Below are 19,082 nucleotides of genomic sequence, written 5' to 3'. Positions count from 1 at the left end.
AGGAGAGGCAACAAAACCTGCTCTTTTTTTTGGCATCGTGTTGAAAATATTGTGATTTCAAATAGCGAAATTAGGAAATATGGTTTCATTAACTTTAAGCCCAATGCCCACTTTCCCTGGGCAAGCGTATGTGATTTAGAAGTCTTAGGGCCTTGCTGTTGCCGAAAAGTTGGTTCTCAAGAAGGTTAATATTATTGCAATAAAGATGAATTCTAAACTGGCCAAAACAGACTGTGATTTCCATTCTGCAGCAGGACAACAACAACCATGATTTATGTTTCACATGTTATGTGGTTGCTGTAAATCTGAAAGTGTCTTTATATTCCTGTTATCTGCTTCCCTTTCCCTTTTCTTTTTTAAAAATATGGTTTTTTTTATTGATTTGAGAGAGAGAGAGAGAGAGAGAGAGAGAGAGAGAGAGAGAAACATTGATCTGCTGCTGCTGCCTCCTGCATGTCCCCTACAGGAAATGCCCAACCCACTGAGCCACACCAGCCAGGGCCCATTTTTCTTTTCTTACATCACCCTTATGGTGTGGTCAGTAAGTGTAATCACAGTAATAACTCTTTCTTGAAGGCCCTGTTTAGAGCCTCTGAGGTCACGTGACCTCAGGGACCTCCTCTCCAACAGGTGAGGAGACAGAGGTTCAGAGAAGGAGGCTGACTTGCCTGGGGACACACAGCCAGTCAGTGGCCGGTGCAGCTCCAGCACTTAGTTGTTCTAATGCCCCGTTTGGGAGGCTTTGCCTTGCACCAGCCCTTTTGTTCACCAAGTTATGTTTTAATCTATAAACTTATGGGTGGTATACAGAGCAAAACGAAAGGGTGGTTTGCTAGTGTGATGTCATTCATATTTGATGAATCTGCAGAGGTGGGGGACGTTAGATGTCTCTTTTGGAGGCCTTATATGACAAAGTCAGACTTGGGGATAATTTAAGGTTACCCTGGTATCTATCTGGCTCTTTAGGGAGCTGAGAAGGGCCGCTCCCCAGTTTTGAGGCCTTTGGGGACATGAGATGTTTTGGGATCATCCAGGACATCATGCATGTCACTGCGCCTGCTCTCTGTGGCAGCTGAAGGATGGACGGATGGAAAACTGACTGACATCTGACTGGTGACAATCAGTCCCTCAGCATTAAAGCCTCAAACTGGTAATAAGCTCCTGGCTTTATCGAAAGTCCCTGGAAAATCTGCTAGCTGCTGCTCGAGCTGTGATAACGGAGCAAGGAAGGTACTGGAGGCTGACTTAGGGCCAGGGATCTGGGGAATTAAACTGGGCCCTGCAGGGAAATTAAGCAGAATTCATTAAGGCTGTGACAACTGAGGCAAAAGGAAAGACATTAATGCCGGATGATAGAAAGTCAGAAAGAAAGCGGACCAGCAGTTACAAGCAATAGCATCAACAAATAACCTCACGTCGGTTACCTGGGAAAGACGACGAGGAAATGAAGGCTGTTGTGAAAATATCCGAATTCCCCACCAAATTACTTTATTAAATCAGTCCTTAATGAGGCCATTGCAGGGAGGCAGAGTGGACTGGCAGCTGTAACGGTGCCGTGTGGGCACGGCTCTCGCTAAGAGAACATTCTGACAACTAGGCAGGGATAAATCAGCAGCTCTGGATTACCTGTCTTCGGTTATTAAGGAATGAGCTAATGAATTTACCAAGCCTTCGACAGTTATTTTAAAGGGAAGGGGAAGTAGGGAAGTGATGCATAGATGAGGTTACTGATCTTTAAAGCAAAAGTTAAAAGAATTCATGGAACTGTGAGCTATTGCTAAACACCCCGGGCAAACGTGAGGAGTCTTGCACGTTGGGGCCTAACTTTAAATGATGCAAAGTGTTGGAATGTGGTTTAATGATCAGCTGCAGGCCAGAATAGGGCCATTGTTAAGCACCTGGACCAGGCCAAAAGCTGACGGTTTCACTCCAGGCAAGTGTCAGTTTCCTGAGTCGCTGGGAGTCTGCCTGGGTCTGTGGGAGAGGTCCACAGAGCAAAAGCAATTCCGTACTCGAGAGCGACAAGAGAGCTTAAACACAACAATCCCAAAGCTGGGTCACCCCCCCAAACTGCATGTTCTTGTTCAGTCCTGCAGTCCTGCCAGCAGGCAGCACAGCCCCAGTGTACAGATGAGGACACTGAGGCGCCAAGAATTAAGTGCCTTCCCAAAGGGATGGAACTGACCCGTGGTCAATTCAAGACCGGTGAACTGAGGACTGGGGGGTCTTTCTGGCGTCGTCTGGCACTCCTTCTAGCCCTCTATGCTAGAAAGCTTGTGATGGATAGAGAAGGACATGTTCTATGACTTAAAAACCCTGAATGTTTTCAAATGAACAAATTAAGATGAAAAGAATTAAGGTCTGGAAGATGCTACACACAAACAGAGCTGCAGTCAGATTGATGGTTATTCCATATTTTAAAAGAGAATAAGGCCCATTTTTGTAGAAGTTTGCTGGAATATCCTGTCTTTTCCTGACTTTGGGGGCCTACGGTGTGTAGGATTATGAGATGGGTGGTCACAGGGGAGGGAGGGAGGAAGAGAGAAGGGGGGGGGGAGAGAGAGAGAGAGAGAGAGAGAGAGAGAGAGAGAGAGAGAGACTAACAATATGCGAAGACATATAAGCCCTGTGGACATGTGAGAGGAATGAGAGGAAATGGACACAGGTTAGCACCTCTATGGGAGAACAAAGCCCAGGGAGGCATATGACAATGTTATCTGTATGTGGTAGGATTCAGAGTCATTTAATTTGCTTCTTTTTGCTTCTGTGCACTTTACACATCACCTACAATTAACAAGTATATTTTTAATTTAGAAACGTATTCAGTAAAAGCATAAGGCAAGACAGGAGCGTGTGGATGAGGTGTGCTGATGACGTCCTGGCGCGGGGCCTGGGAGGAGCATTAGGGAGAGGGGCGCCACGAGCTCTGGAGGTGTGGGCGGCCTCAAAGGGCGCAGGCCTGGAAGGGTGGCTGGGGTCGGATTCTAGAGGGCTTTCCAGGGCAGTCTTGTTCAGGAACCTGGGGCCAGAGGAGCCTGGGCAGGGGCCTGGAGAGGATCCCAGCTCCTTAAGGGGCCCAAAGGCACATGGGGGCACCTAGGTCTGGGGTGGGGTGGCAGTGGGAACGTTAGGGGTCGTGAGAGCTGCTCTGGCTGAGTGAATGGGGATGGAGGGGCTGGTATCCTCTGCACCCGACCTGCCCTGGTTGCCTCTGTGGTCGCAGGGGTGGGCCCTGAGGCCGGGGAGGGGTGGGGCAGGAGGGGCAGGCACATGGCGATGGAGATGGGGATGTGGGAAGCCAGCACTGGGGGTGAGGCCAGGAATCAGTTGAGTGGGTGGATGTCTGGTAGAATAGGACCCCTTGCAGCCACCTGCTACACTTGGTTTGATGGCTCGCCCCCCGCAGTCCCGGTGCCCGAGAAAACACACTCCCAGGGGCCTGCAGAGTGGACAGCGGTGCATCCCTCCCCTGGGGAGGGGGGTTTTCAGTGGCCCCTGGGGCTGGCTGATTGTGTCCTGGGGAACCCAGCAGACCTCAGAGAGCAGGTACAGGAACTGCGGGGATCAGTGGGGCTCCCCCAGCCTTGAGTCTGTCTCAGGGTCACCCAGACCTGGCGGTGATGACCCCAAACACAAATGGTTTCCTTACTGGCCACTCAGCCGCTGTCACCCACCCAGGCAACCTGGCCAGGTGCTCACTCCCAGAGCAATGAACACGGAGCCCAAAGGCTCCAAGACAGACGCTGCTTCCTAGTTATTCAGCTCTTCCAACTGACAACTCTCTCAGGTAGGAGAGTTTTTGCTTCCCCTGAGAGAGGCCCCCTGTGCCAGACTTGGAGGACAAGCCTCTCACAGTCCCCTTGGCGTCAGCAGCCACTGTCCTCCCCTTCCCAAATCTGCCATTCTTCTAACCTTCAGCTGCACAGAGATGGGAGAAGGTGGAAAAAGGGCCTTTTATAACCAAATTATTTCTGTGCATTCATCTGCCATTATGTTAATGCATCGCGAAGCCTGGCAGATGGTACAAAGTCAATTATGCTGGTGTTAAAACGGGAGAAATTGACCTTTTCAGGACTCACTTGGATTCCAGAGCAGAGTTTGCAAACTCAGGTTTCAGGGCTGGCACGTGGGCGAAGGCTCATAGCACTTTGGAAGGGGGAGGGGTGGGTGGGGGTGGCCTCTCTGGTACCTGCACATTTTCTCAAAGAGCCCCGCGTAGCCGTCACAGTTGGTCTTCTGGGTCTGCAGGATGTTGCTGGGTTTGAAGGCCTGGCGGTCCTTCTCCTGGGCAGCCTCGATGTCGTACTCTAGAGGGCAGAGTAGGAGGCTGTGAGAGGGGGTCCACAGCCCCTGCCCTCAGCTGTGTTTTCAACAGAATTTGGGCTGGCCTCCCTCGGGCCCGGGAGAAGCATCGGGCGTGGAGGGCTCTGCATACTTATCCCACCTCCACACAGCTCTGCAGGCTGTCCCAGGGATGCTGTTCCTGTCCCTGCTGCGGCCCCCAAGGCCTCGGCCTCACACTGACCCACAGGGGGCGCTGAGCTACCGTCAAAGCTTGCCCCAAATAGAGAAGACTGCTCGCCTACAGCCTGTCACTCCGCTAACAAGAGAGCTGGAGGCCTGCGGTGGGGCCCTGAGGCACAATGTGCACCGCGGACACAAACGTGTGTGTGTGTGTGCGCATGTGTGTGTGTGTGTGTGCAGTAAAAATGTTCTACCAAATATTCTGTTTCTAATCCTGCCCCCTTAAGGCCCAGGCTGAGCTGCTGGGGTTGGGGTGGAAGCAGGTGGCCCCTCAGGCCTATGGTCACACCCCCTACCTGTGTCAGGTGAGTTCACCCTGGCTGCCTCTCTACCTGCTGCTTTGGGAAGACAAAGGAAAAGCTGAGCGGCAGAGGGTCAGGAAAGTCCTTATGTCACAGGGAAGCACTGAAAGTACACCCACCACCTGGTTCTTCCATCGACTGCAAGGGGTAGCACCTATTATCGTCTTAGCAACCACCTGTGGGGCTTGGCTTGGCCTGGTCAGACTCCCAAGATGGTGCTGTGAAGGGCTATAGGCGGCTCTGAGAACCTAGACACTGCGCTGAGACCAGTGGCTGAAGTTTCTAGTATGGGAACAGGAGCAGGGAGAGGAGAGCCCACCCTTCCTGGCACTGGGACTTAAGCAAACTCTCGTTGCAATAACTTTTCAAATAGCTATGACTCCTCCCCAACTGATGATCATCCTTTTTGAAAATGACCTGCCCTGGGTTCTCATCTCTCTGGAGCAGTTTTACCAGGAAGCCAGGACTGAAGGAAGGGCCTCAGCTCTGGCCACTGGCCATGGGCAGAGGGCCACATGGGACCCTCTACCCAATGACCCTTTATGGTGACTTTTATTCTGCTTGGTTAGTCTTAGGTTATTCAATCTAGTCATATGAGAGCCCCTGTCCTCTGTCTTTCATCTCATTCCACACTCACTGGTGATTGAGTGAGTCCCAGAGATACTACTCTGGGAACAGAGCCTGCAGGAGTGGCACCAAGGGGTCCTAGAACCACTAACACCATAGGTGGTCCTACCTATATGGTGGCAGATCCAGATCCAGATGGCACGGACTCTCTCCAGGTCACTGTGGGCCTCCTGGAGCAGGTCGTTCACCAGCTCGTCCAGGCCACTCTTGACTGTCACCTGGGGGGTGGGGGGTGTGTGCTGTGTCAGGGCCTGGACGAGGGCTGTGGGAGCCCAGCACCCTGCCACATGCAGCCAGTGTTCCCTTTCCTTCAGACAAAGAAGGAAGAGGAGAGGCCCAGAGGGACAAAGGCTGGGCTGAGGGCAACTGTTGGTGGTGGTGGTGGCGGGGGGCGGGGGGGGGGGGGTAGCTGAACATGATGGGTAGTGCTGACCAGCTGACTCACTGGCCCTAGAGACACTACATCTTTTCTTTGTAAATTTTGGGATCAGCCAGGTGGGTATGTGGTTGGCTGTAGCAGCCCCTAGTCATGGCTAATATTTCCCAAAGCAATCTACAGAATTAACAGACTCTATATAAAATTCCAATAGCCTTTCCCCCCCTTTTTACCAATACTCAAATTGATATAGAATTGCAAGGAGCTGGAATAGTCAAAACAATTTTGAAAAAAAAAGTTAGACTCATATTTTTGTATTTCAAAACTTACTGCAAAGATACAGTTATCAGAATGGTGTGGTACTGACACAATGGATTATATGGACCAATGGAATATAATTGAGAGCCCAGAAATAAACTCATAATACATCTATGGCTAACTGACTTTTGATAAGGGTGCCAAGTCCATTCAATAAGGGAAAGAATAGTCTCTTTAACAAATGATGTTGAACAACTGGATATCCATATAAAAAATAATAAAGTAGAACCCCTACCTCACACCATATAAAAAATTAACTCAAAAAGGTCCAATGACCTAAGCATAAGACTTAAAGTATAAAAATCTTAGAAGGAAACATGGGCATATTATCATGACCTTGGATTTGGCAATGGATTCTTAGATATGATAACAAAAGCATAAGGCACAAAAGAAAAAATAGATTAATTGGGCTTCATAATAATAAAAAAAAACTTCTGTTCATCAAAGATCATTATTAAGAATGTGAAAAGACCACTTACAGAATGGGAGAAAATATCTGCAAATAATATATCTAATAAGGGTTTAATATCCAGAATATATAAAGAACTACAACTCAACAACAAAAAGACAACCCACTTTTAAAATGGGCAAAGGACTTGAATATACATTTTCCCAAAGATATGTAAATGGCCAATAAACACATGGAAAGACGCTCAACATCATTAGTCAATAGGGAAATGAAAATCAAAACCACAAAGAGATATCACTTCACACCTACAAGGATGGCTGTAATAAAAAAGACAGACAAGAAGTGCTGGCAAGAATGTTGAGAAATTAGAACCCTGTACATTGCTGGTGGGAATGTAAAATGGTGCAGCTGTTGTGGAAAACAGTTTGGGTATTCCTCATAAAGTTAAACATAGAACTACCATATGATCCAGTAATTCCACTCCTAGGTACATACACAAAAGAACTGAAGACAGGGACTCAAACAGATAATTGTTCACAAACGTTCATTGCAACACTATTCACAATAGCTAAAAGGTAGAATCCACCCATGTGTCCATCAGAGACGAATGGATAAATAAAATGTGATAGGTCCAAACCATGAAATATTATTCATCCATTGAAAAGAATGAAGTTCTGATATGTGTTACAACATGAATGAACCTTGAAAACGTGATGCTAAGTGAGATAAGCCAGCCATAAGAGGACACATATTGTATGATTACACTTATATGAAATATCTAGAATAGGTAAGTTCATAGAGGCAGTAAGTAAATTAGAGGTTACCAGGGGCTGGGGTGAGGGAGAATGGGAACTTATTGCTTAATGGGTATAGAGTTTCTGGTTTTGGAAGTAGATAGTGGTGATGGTTATACAACACTGTGAATGTAATTAATGCCACTTACAAATTATTAAAATGGCAATTTTATGTTATGTATAGTTTGCCACAATTTAAAAAAGGAACAAATTAGGTTTTCTCACAGGGGCCCTCAGGAGGAAACAGGGTTGGGGTTGCTGAAAAGGCAGTCCTGACCCTATTCAATCTTTCTAGAGAAGACGGGGCCACTGGAGGCTCAGTTGGGCCACAGTTGCCCACATGTCCCTCAGCCCCCACCCTAGGGCACTCCTTGACCTATTATCTCCTGCGACTGCCCCACTGCTCACTGGAACTCCAGGACCCACTCTCTGAGCACAAGGATACCTCTGGGCCCATCTTCTGTCCCCACTCGCCCTGCTGCCCTCTGCTTTTTCTTCTATGTCCAGCACCAACGCCACGCCCTTGTCTTTGCCCCTCTCACAGGGCCTAGAACACATTGCAGGTCCACACTATGGCCAGGCTGACTCCGGATTTAACCCCAAACTTTAGTCCATGGCTTCTGGTCCACTGTTCCCCACCCCTGACCCTCCCTGGGTCCGGCTGGCTCTGGTTTTCCACTGCTCCATGGCAGTGTCTGTGGCCACAGCTAGGCTCCTGGCATTGCCCTCTGAGCATGGCCAGCAGCCTATAGATGACTTCCTGGCTTGCCAGCCTCGGATGGCTCATCTGACATCACAGCAGGTCCAGCTCCTTGGCCCGTCCAATCAGATTCTCTGTGGTGAGGGTCCTGCTTGGCTCTCACGATGCCAGTGTGGCCCTAGTGCCTCAGCTCTTGTAGCTGCTCCTCCCCACGCCCATGCCACACATGTCCAGGCCCAAAGATGTGAGAGCTCAGCAGCCTACACGCTCAAGGGATGAGCTTGGCTATGGTCACAGTGGGTGCTGGCCATCTGCATTTATGGTCCTCCCCACCCTCCTTCTCCCTCCCTTCCTGGGCAGGGGCTGGCATGGCTCAGTAGTAGCAATGCCAAAATGGGCAGGCAGAGGGCAGGACAGGGGGGGCCTGCCAATGACGCAGCTGCAGGGTGTGCAGCCTGGGATGGATGCATCAGGATTGCGGTGGGGCCGTGGGTGGTGGAATGGCCTTTGGTCCTGGGCAGGGCCTGCTGCCTTGGGCCTTCTGTCCCCCATCCATACACTGTGAAAAGGCACTCTGGGCCATCCATCCGAAGTTCTCGGGATACATTCAGGAGGGGCCTAGGGAAAGGTTGAGCTTCCCTGGCTCAGGGAGCTCTGAGCCACCCTGGAGCGCGGTCGGCAGAAGGGCCAGCTCTCCTACCTGTGAGGCATAGGTGTCCAGTTTCTCAAACTGCTGCAGGTCCAGGGGCAGGGATTTCAGGCTGGACCGATCCCAGGGGTAGGCTGGAAACACAGGGAGGCTTGGTCAGCTGCTGAGACCTGCTGACGAGGGCTGCCTGGCTCAGGCCTCCGTGTCTTTTTGAGAAGCTGTGCCTGCCCGACTTTTAGCATGATTCTCAGAGCCTGAAACTCTGCTTCCAAGAGCTGTCTCTCTCAGAAAGATCCCTTGGTCGAGTTGGTTTGGGGTCTTGGAGACACAGGGGAACGAGACAGTGGAGCAGGTTGTACGGTCAGTGTCACTCGCTCCCCGAGGGTGCAGGGTGGGGTCTCCGCAGGCAAGTGCAGGAGGCCGGCTATGAGCCTCAGCGCCCTGTGCATTTGCCACACACCTTGGTGCTACAGACCCCAGAGGTGTGGTGAGAAGGTGAGGATGGGTGTCACCACCAGCTCCGGCCTGAGCTGCTCCATGACCCTCGCTGGGCTGGCACTGGATGAGAGGCCGTGCCAGCTGGTTAGGCAGCTGGTCAAGTTTAGCTGCCAGGAACAGGCCGCATGGATCCTTCTGCATCTCCCCACCGCTCCAAGGTCCCTACCGTAAAGCTGTGGCCTCACTCAGAAACTTAGCATTTTCTTTCTTCTTCTGCTTCTTCTATGAGGACTAAGGCATTTCCTGGACCCCATACCCCAGATCCTGCTGTCCTGCACAACCTCACATTAGCGCTCCCAGGAAGCCCAGCACCATCATGGTTACCGCTCTGGTGCCAGAGCTGGGACTTCTCGTCTGCCATCACTTAGGGCACCATCAGCCCCTACCCTGCGTGGTCTGAGTGCAGCCCTGGCCCAGCCAGCCCCCCAGAAGGCGCGGGGACATGGCGGCAGGCCCTCATGAGCGCCCCCATTTCTCAGTGCCCTCTCCCTCCGTGGAATCTGGCTCCTGCCATTCTCTGACAAGGGCCGACAGGGTGACCTAAGTGGATAAGAAAGGGACTTGCACATCGAACAATTTCTGCTCAGTACAGCTCTGCAAATGAGGCCTCCCTGCCCCCATTTAGAAGAAAGGTGGCGTTTCTAAAATGGGACTGAAAACCCTACCCTTTCTTGGTACTGTTTTACAATATCTGAACATTAAAATTACCCATAATGATTTATGCCTCATTAAGTTTACCTTCTGAGCAGATTATAGAAATCCAAATATGAGTTTGCACAAATACATTTAAAAAGCCAGTGGCATTAACAAAATTATTTTAATTTTAAAGCCAAACAATGGGAAGAAGGCCAACCTGTACCAAACCTTAGATGCCATCTGGTTTACTGAGGGGGAAACTGAGGCCCCGGAAAGGTGAGGGGGAAACAAAAGCAAGACTTGAACCCAGGCTCTCTATCACCCCACGCAGGGTTTCCTCCTCTGCCCCACTCTGCTTATTTGCATGTCTCCGACCTAACAGGTGACTGGCATTCTATTCAAAGTTAACACAATTCTGGATTCTTGTTTTAATATGTTTCCCATAATGGGCTGCCTTGTTATTGGTGGGGTTTGTGCTTTAGCTTAGGGCTCACATCTGGTGTGTGAGATTTTTACTTCGCCCCCTGTGTCCATGGCAGACATTGCTAATCATTCACACTCCTCCTCCCTCCCTAAGCCCAGGGACCCAGGGAACCATTTTCAATCGATTGGAGACTCCCCCATGAGGTTAAACGGATTCCCGTCTCATAGAACGGCCCAGCAGACGGTCCTGCAACTTACCATGGGCGTCCTTCCCTCCAGGCTGCCGGGGTCTCGTGTTTCCATTTCTATCACCTTGCAAACCTACAATATCCCAAAGAGCAGGAGTAGAGACACTTCAGAAGAATCAGAAATGCAAGCACAGACCATTCTCTGTGTGGTCCTTGCTTCTGACCCCTCCCCTTCACTCTCCTTCTCAGAGCCTTCTTGCTCCCATCCCCACCTCCCACCAAATTGCTACTGAAATTGCCCTAGACATCCTGGTGGGGCGGAAGGAGGCCTGGGAACCAGGGAAGGGTGACAAGAAAAAACACCTGCCGTCTGCGAGCATTTCCTCCGACAGCAACATTTTGGATTATTTAGTGGCCCGCCTGGGGCCTGCTGCTCCTGCCCTCCCCCGCACGCTCCTGCCTCCCAGCAGCACAGCTGGGGATGCCGGGAGCACCGGCGGATTCGTGCCAGATAATCCTGGACAAGAACTGACCATGGACAGACATGAAAGTGGGGCGAGAGAAAAGTAGTTTGTATGGAGCTGAAACCCAGAAAGCAATTATTAAATTATTCCCTGGGAAGGTTCCAGGGCAACCACATCCTATAAATCCAGGACTGTTAAGGCAGGATGGTTGCCTACAGTTCTCAGACTCCATGGGCAACAGGAGAGGAACTCTTCCTGCTGATCTGAAAGCAGGTCAGGAAGAGGAGGTTCCTGGTGGGACCTGGAGGAGCTGGGGGCGGGGTGCCGAAGCAGCTGTCTCATGCCCCTGAAGCCCACTGTAGGCTGCAAATATAACAACAGAAGGTTGCAGAGTTATGAAGGCCATTCTAGTAACAGTGGGCCTTTTCTTGCACCTACATTTTTTTCCCATCTACCTTCTCTGGTAGAATAATGGGGGTTCAAAATAGAAGCTTGCCTTTATTGTGCCCTTAGTACGCCTGGCTTGTGCTTTGTATTGGCACTGTACCTGGTACCTCTCATTCAACTTCACGAGAATCTTATGAGGGATGCCGAATTGCTTTCCTCCTTTTACAGATGAGGAAATTGAGTCCAAGGGAGAGGTCAAGCCACGTGCCCAAGGTCACAGGACTGAGATCTGAACCCAGCCAGTGGATTCCCAGGGTCTGTTCTCTCTCCATTTGACTGTCCTCCCGAGATCCTGACCGCCGAGGGCTGTAGGACCAGGCAGACTGGGAGGGTCCACCTTGGCCCGCTGAGTGGACTCGGACAGAACCTGAGTCTTGGCTGCTCTGTGGCCTCTGTTCTTCGGCTGGCATTTCCCTAGGCCCATGCTTAGCCACAAGATGGACAGATACAGGGGGAAGTTTGAGAAGGGAGTGGAGGAGACATCATGGGCCTGGGTCTGGGCCTGTGTGCACTGCACTGAGGCTGGCCATGTATGGTAGGGAAAAGCATAGGCCTCAGGTGGACCTGGGTTCTGACTCTCTTCCCAGCTGGTCACTTAGCAGTTATTTCACCTTTCTGGGCCTCACTTTACTATCTAAAAAGTGGGTATAGTACTGGTATATGCCAAAGTTAATGAATGTAAAAAAATTTACCTGGTACCTTTCAGACAGTCAATAAATGGTATCTAAAAACAATAACACTCTTGTGATGCAATTCATCTTTAGCTAAATGCCTTGTTTACCCACACCAAACTGCAGACACTCAAGAATAGTGATTTCTGGGAATGGAGAAGAAACAGAACCCAGCTTGAGGCTGTCATACCTTTGCCTCTTACCAGTGTGTAGGTCCAGGTTACTACTCTCCTTACCCTAGAAGATGCCCAAGCTGGGCTCTGTCCATTCAGTTGCCCTCAATCCTCCCTGCCAGACCTCCACACACAAGCAGCCCTGTACGTACGTACGTTTATCCAAGGAAAACTTCTTAAGCAGCTCGGGCATGGTGTCTCGAGGGTGGACCTCCACAGTCAGCTGTGTCCCTGTAAAGGAACAGGAGGTGACAGTCCCATCCCGATGCTACTAGGAAAGGATGCGGTGTTTCACGACAGACGTTTGAACAACAAAACACAATTGGGTTTAGAGCTTTCTTTTGAACAGACAAGTGATTCTTGTTTAAAAAGAACAAAGTCAAAACACAAGGCGACAGTTTCCAGATCCAGGTAAGACGGAGTAAGCTCCTCCCACCTGGTGTCTCCCACCGGATGCAGCTATAAGCCTTGGAAAGAATGCGCGGGGCAACAATTTGAGGACTCAAAAGTAAATGACAGTTGGAATACTGGGGAAGAAGGTTAGGATTTAAAGCATCACCAAATTGGCAGTGCGGTTACCATTCCCTCTCCCCTGTGGTATTACTAAGGTTGGACTCCACAGCAGCCCCAAACCCAGAAGTGCACAGGGGGTGCAGGGAAAAAGTGCTGCAAGAGGAGCCTTCTCTTCCGGCCTGTGGAGTGAGAGTGGGTGAAATACCATATTGTTCCCCCCACCCCTTTCTGTAATTTCCTCACTCAGCCCCAGGAAATTCTATTGGTAGCAGTGCAGAGTGATTTTGGTGGCCAGGTAGACACAGAAAGTCTTTGAGAGAGGGCACCAGAGAAGCTAAAGTTCCCAAGCATGTGGGGCAAATTCTTCTTCTTATTTTTCACTCTCTGTTCTCCCTGACTGGCACCAAAAGCAGACACAGTTGTGAGAAGTGGCTGGCAGAGTGGAAAAACGAAAGCTCCAGCTTTTTGGCCAGAGGGCTAGAAAGCAGGCTGTGAAGAGGAGGGAGTCAGGAAAACAAACCCATAAAGTTATGGATGAACTCTTGTAGTTACCTCTGAGTTGTGTGTCCTGGGATCTCATCCTAAAATCCTATCACAGTCTTTGAGAACTAAACTATCAACTGACGAACAAAATAGATACAGAGACATGGAAGCATGGAACAAACCGATGAATCTCAGAGGGAAAGGGAGAGGGGAGTGGAAAGAGATTAGCTGAAGAACTTACATGCATAGCCCATGGACAGACAATAGTGCTGTGAAGGCCTAGGGAGTGGGGCCACGCATAAGAGCAAGGTGGAGGGAGTCATTGGTGGGAACAAAGGGGATATCTGTAATACTTTCAACAATAAGGATAAATTATTAAAAAGTAATAAATAAATAAAATCTAAATTATGGGGTAGACTAAATGCTCAGACAGGCCACTGGGTGGTGCATGTACAGGGCAGGCAGAACCACATAACACTGCAAAGGCTAAAATCCAAAATTACTACCCAGCATAGGAAGACCTAGGAAAATCTCAACTTGAAAAGGAGAAGATAATCCACATATGCTAACCCTACAATGACACAAAATTTGTAATTACCAGCAAAATACTTTAAAACAGCCATGCTCTAAAAGGTGAGGGCAAACAGTCTTGAAATAAATGTAAAAATACAAAGTATAAGAAAAAAATTAAAACTTATAAAGAAGAAACAAATGAAAATTCGAGAACTGAAAAATATAGTTTAAAAAATTCTCTGGATATGCTCAATAACAGAGATGACAGAAATAAGATTTAATGAACTTGGAGATAGAGTAATAGAAATTATACAACATGAATAACAGAGAGAAAAAGTGAACAGAGCCTCAGGGACCTGTGGAACAATACCTAAAGGCCGAACATTCATGCCATTGAGATACAAGAAGGAAAGAAGAAAAGTGTGTTGCAGAAAAAAAACATTTGAAGAAATTAATGAGAGAATAATCAATGAAACTAAAAGCTGGTTCTTTGAAAGTATCAGTAAAATTGATAAACACTTTAACCAGATTGACAAAAAAAAGAGGTAAGACACAAATCAGAAGCCAAGACACCAATATCAGGAATGAAATGGATGGTATCACTACAGATGATCCTAACATTTAAATGAAAAGATACAGCAACTAGAATAGCCAAACCAGTTTTGAGGAAAAAAATCAGAGGACTCCAACTACCTATTACTGTAAATCAACAGTAATCACAACAGTGTGATAGTGGCAAAGAGACAGACACATCAATCAACAGAGTATAATAAATAATTAAGAAATGGAGCCACACGAATATGACACATTGACTTTTTACAAAAGTGCACAGAACAATCCAACTAGAAAATGGGTAAAAGAACAGATATTTTGACAAAATAGAAATGGCAAGTAAGCACACAAAAAGATATTCAACATGATTAGCCATTCGAATGCAAATGAAAACTATAATAAAATATCACACTTATTTGAAGAGCAATAATAAAAATATAGTGATAACACTCTATGCTGACTAGGTTGTGGAGAGATTGAAGCTCATACATTCCTGGTGGTATGTAAAGTGGTGCAGCCTCTCTGGAAAATAGTTTGGCCATTTCCTATCAAACAAGGCATATACTTAACATATGACCCAACTACGGCACTCCTGGGCTTTTATCCCAGAGATATGAAAATTTATGCTCACACAAAATCCTATGTACAAGTGTTTACAGAAGCTATTCATAATCACTCCAAGCTGGAAATACTCTTCAGCTCTAGCTGGTTTGGCTCAGTGGATAGAGCGTCGACCTGCAGACCAAAGGGTCCCGAGTTCAATTAAGGTCAAGGGTGTGTATCTGGTCCTGGTTGGGGCACATGCAATGTATTTCTTTCACATCGATATTTATCTCTGTCTTTCCCTCTCTCTAAAAAAAAAAAAAAAAAAAAAAAAAAATCAATGGAAAAATATCCTCAGGTGAGGATTAAAAAAAACAACAACTCTTCAATAATGACAAGAAACTCTTAGGAGTGATGGGAAGATGTGATTACAAAGAGTCTTACAAAATAATTTTGGGGGTGACAGAACTGCTCTGTAGTCTGGCTGTGCTGATGGTTACATAAATCTATGCATATGTTAAAACTCATAATTTAAAATAAAATAAAAATTAAAAAACCCCAACCTGATAGAAAAAGCCCAAGCAGAATTAAAACAAAACAAAAACCTGGGTGATCAAGAAAGATACAAAATAGAAATTGAAAATCCCAAGTAGGATTGTTGGAAACATGCCTTTTGTAATCTGCTTTCTTAAGTCTTTACAAGTCAGTGAATACGGTCATATGTCATCATTTTACATGGCTGCATAGTACTCTATTCAATAGATGGTTTATAATCCATATAACCAATCCCTTTTCATGGGATAATTAACTTTTCCCAAATGTTTTGCTAATATAAACAGTGATGTGATGAACCTTCTGACACATACCTCTTTACATACTTTTCAAATCAGTTCCTTTGAATAAATTCTTTAACCTGGATCAAAAGCTGTGAAGATGTTTAAGGCTCTTGTTAGATATTGGCAAGCTTTACCCATGAATGAATTTATCAGTTTACGATAATGCCCGTTTTGCTCATTCTTGCTGTCTGATTGCAACACTGGCCACAGTACTTTGTACTCCTCCGGTGGAGAGGTGTTTTGGTTTGGCCTAATGACTTGGCTTGGCCAATTAACATGTGGCAGAAGTGATGATGTCTAAGCTCTGAGCCTCAGCCTCAAGAGACTTTGCAGCTCCTGCTTTCATTCTTAGGATCCCAGTCACAACTGCCATGTGGATGAGGCCAGGCTAGCCTCCTCTCATCCCAGGCTAGAGGATGAGAGACCACATGGAGCAGAGCACAGCCATCCCAGGTGAGGCCACCCTAGACCAGTAGGTTTCCAGCCAACCCTCCAGCGGACCACAACACATGAGCAAGCCAGCCAGGACCTGTGCTCAGCTGGGTGTGGCTCAGACAAGAATGCCCAGCCAAACTGTAGGCTTGTGAGCTGGTAAATGCTTACTGTTTTAAGCCCCTGAGTTTTGGAGTGCTTTGTAATGCAAAAATAAATTACGACTACCCTCACTGACATTTGGTTTTTACTGTTTTTACAAAATGATAATAACAATTATTTTGTTAATCCTCACCCAAATATATTTTTTCCATTAATTTTTAGAGAGAATGGAAGGGAGAGGGAGAGACAGAGAGAGAAACACTGATGTGAGAGAGACACATCAACTGCTTGCCTCCCACATGTATTCTGTACCATGACCGGGGCTGGGGATCAAGCCTGCAACTGAGCTACGTGCTCTTGATTAGAATTGAATCTGGATCCTTCAGTACACAGGCTGACGCTCTATCCACTGAGCCAAACCGGCCAGGGTGAACTTTTTAATGAATAATGACATCTAGTGTTTTTGTGTATTTCTTTAATTTTTAGTATAGTATTTTTCATATATTTATTTGCCATTTTAAATTCTTATTTTGTGGATTGCGCCATTTCCAACTGATATATTATTTTTTCCTTACTAATTTTGTCAGAGCTCTTTTTATTAACCCGTTGCCTGCTAAATGTGATACAATAATTTTTCACAGAATAACAATACTGACTTTCTTGTGCAGCTCAAAACTTGCTCAGCATGCCAAAGAGAGTAATTCTCAGACAACTTAAAGAGCTACCACGTGGCCTCCTGAGCATTACTTTGAAGGGGTTAACATTCATTTTGAGTGTAGTTTCTAGACCATTCACTTCCAAAGACAATCAGCTATGGCGTTACAATTACAACTTTAAGCGTTTCAGAGTTAAAAGCATGCTTCAGATTTGGCCTTAGTAACCGAACCGGCAGCATTGCCATCAGCAGCAAAGACTCCCTTCGTGCCCTCCCGAGCTGGGTGAGGCCTGGGCCTGTTCTCCTTTGCCTCCTCACTCGCCCACCCAAAGCACTCCCAGGTGTTTCTCCAAAGGGGGTGCCCAACTTCATCTGACTGCCCGATGCCTTGTGCAAACAAAGGTTGAGGAACATGACCACTTCCCCTTCTGCGGGCCCCAGTGCACAGTGCTCTGAGAAGCCCCGCAGCAGAGAGCTCCCCCGACTCAGTGCTACTTGGTCAAAACAATCTGGAAATGCTGGGCTAGAGCCATCTCCAAAAGCTTAGAGAAACTGCCAAACGGAACAACGTGGTTGATGGTTTAGGGCTCAACAACCAGCCTCTTCCCCAAACTTCTCCTCATGTCCAGGTACTTCCCACCTCTCCCAGTTCAGCCACCTCTCTGTCAAAGAATGAGCGAGCTGAGCTGAAAAGAGTGGGTCTGAGGGAGTCACAGGCAGAACGCACCACCATTTCTCATCTCTCCTTCCTGCACTTCCTCTTCTCTCTCCCCTCTTGGCCAGGGGCCGATGTCCAACATTCTCCCGAGTCCCATTTCCTGGCTCTTCCCCAAAGTGGTGCGGCTGACCAGCACCCTCTGAGCAAACAGCACAGCTCCCCGCCTGCCTCTTCTGTGTGGGAGCGATCCCAGCTCCCGTTTCCGGTCTGTGAGGGCACTTCCGGAGGCTCTCCGCTCCAGGAACTGAGCCTGGGCCTGGGCTTGTGGCCTCCAGGTGAGCAGCATTCACGGCACAGCCCCATGCTTCCTAAAGGTAGGAATTGGTTGCAGACTACAGCATTCCTGTATCAAACAATATTTTTAATTTAAGGGAAAAAATTAATCTGACCAATCTCCAATGATAAGGAGTGGGACATCATTTAGAACAAAATTTAAGGTGAGCTCTAAACCCTAAGTATAGTCAGATACCGTGACACTAATCGTAACGGTCACAACCAAACCCAAAGGGACTTGAGGTCACCTGGCTGGCTCTTTCATGACATCCCCCCCACTTCTACCAGCTGTCACCCAAATAGCATTTCTGAAGCTGCAGCTCTGGCTGTCCTAGTGAAAGTGTCTAAATGATTGTTTTCCGCGAGCCTAAGAAGTGGCTCCCACGGGCTTCTCCAGCTGCCACTGGCTCCGCTTCCCTCTCCCTCCCCCTCTCAGGAGCGGAGATGTCCCCGGCACGCTGCTCCGGCCTGCCACTCACCCAGCCAGGAGAGTCCTCCCACACGACAGCTTCCCTCCAGGTCTCGGCAGGTTGGAATCAGGGTTTGTCTAAAGGCCTAATTTGCTCAGAATTACTAATGCAGAGATGGCAAACAGATTTCGTGTTGTTCATTAACTCTGATTGGAAGTGGCTGCCTGAAGCATTGATCAGTTAGCAGAGGCTGTGTGTACACGCGGGGGTATGTGTGGGAAATGAGGGACACATCTCAGACAGCTGCCGTTATTGACTGAAGGTCTTCATTAACTCTTTCTGTAACTGGCTGCCACGTTTACAACCTGAATTCGTTGCCTTGGGATATTTTCCTGCAGTAGCGGAGCATCAGCAAACCTCAGCTAAAGCGACTGAAAAATACCCCTCAAACAGATTCTAGCGAGGTAAGTGGTCAAGAGACCTGCTGTGGTTTCTGCCCCAGAGTGCAGCAGTCAGCGTTAGCGCAGGGCGTGGTGAGCTGTGGCACCGAGGGCAGCCTGCTGGATGGTGATGGGGAGAGCCCGGCTCTGTGGAATGCTCACCGGGTACTGCTGGACACGCTATGAAAGCCCCACTCAGCAGCTCTAGTTATGAGATGACAACCGAGCATGCCAGAGCTCAGGGTGAGGTCACCGGGGCCCCGGCCGGCGTGTGTGACGAAGGGCGTCTCTGTGGCCCTAACTGACCCGGCTTCCACTGGGCTCTTGAAAACACAGGGCCATTGACGATTCCTTCTGCAGAGCGGAGCGCCCTAGGGCAGTCCCAGATCTGGGAACAGGGCGGTGTGACGCCA

At 48.2% G+C, this 19,082-nt stretch overlaps 1 protein-coding gene across 1 annotated transcript in view; it reads right to left on the bottom strand.

The window, feature by feature from the left end:
• Positions 1 to 19,082, bottom strand: part of KY (kyphoscoliosis peptidase) — a gene marked incomplete at its 5' end in the record, with an annotated part of 40,972 nt that overhangs the window by 11,148 nt on the left and 10,742 nt on the right. Inside the window, 5 exons of the mRNA XM_081105507.1 lie at positions 4,190 to 4,307; positions 5,563 to 5,671; positions 8,751 to 8,833; positions 10,515 to 10,577; positions 12,356 to 12,430. Coding sequence (XP_080961633.1) covers positions 4,190 to 4,307; positions 5,563 to 5,671; positions 8,751 to 8,833; positions 10,515 to 10,577; positions 12,356 to 12,430 — 448 coding nt within the window. The remainder of the gene's footprint in view (positions 1 to 4,189; positions 4,308 to 5,562; positions 5,672 to 8,750; positions 8,834 to 10,514; positions 10,578 to 12,355; positions 12,431 to 19,082) is intronic.

Source organism: Myotis nattereri (genome assembly GCF_964212035.1).
Source record: "Myotis nattereri genome assembly, chromosome: 14".
NCBI classification, from domain to species: domain Eukaryota; kingdom Metazoa; phylum Chordata; class Mammalia; order Chiroptera; family Vespertilionidae; genus Myotis; species Myotis nattereri.
The sequence above is the reverse complement of the archived record's forward strand: the minus strand, read 5'-3'. Positions and strand labels throughout refer to the sequence as shown.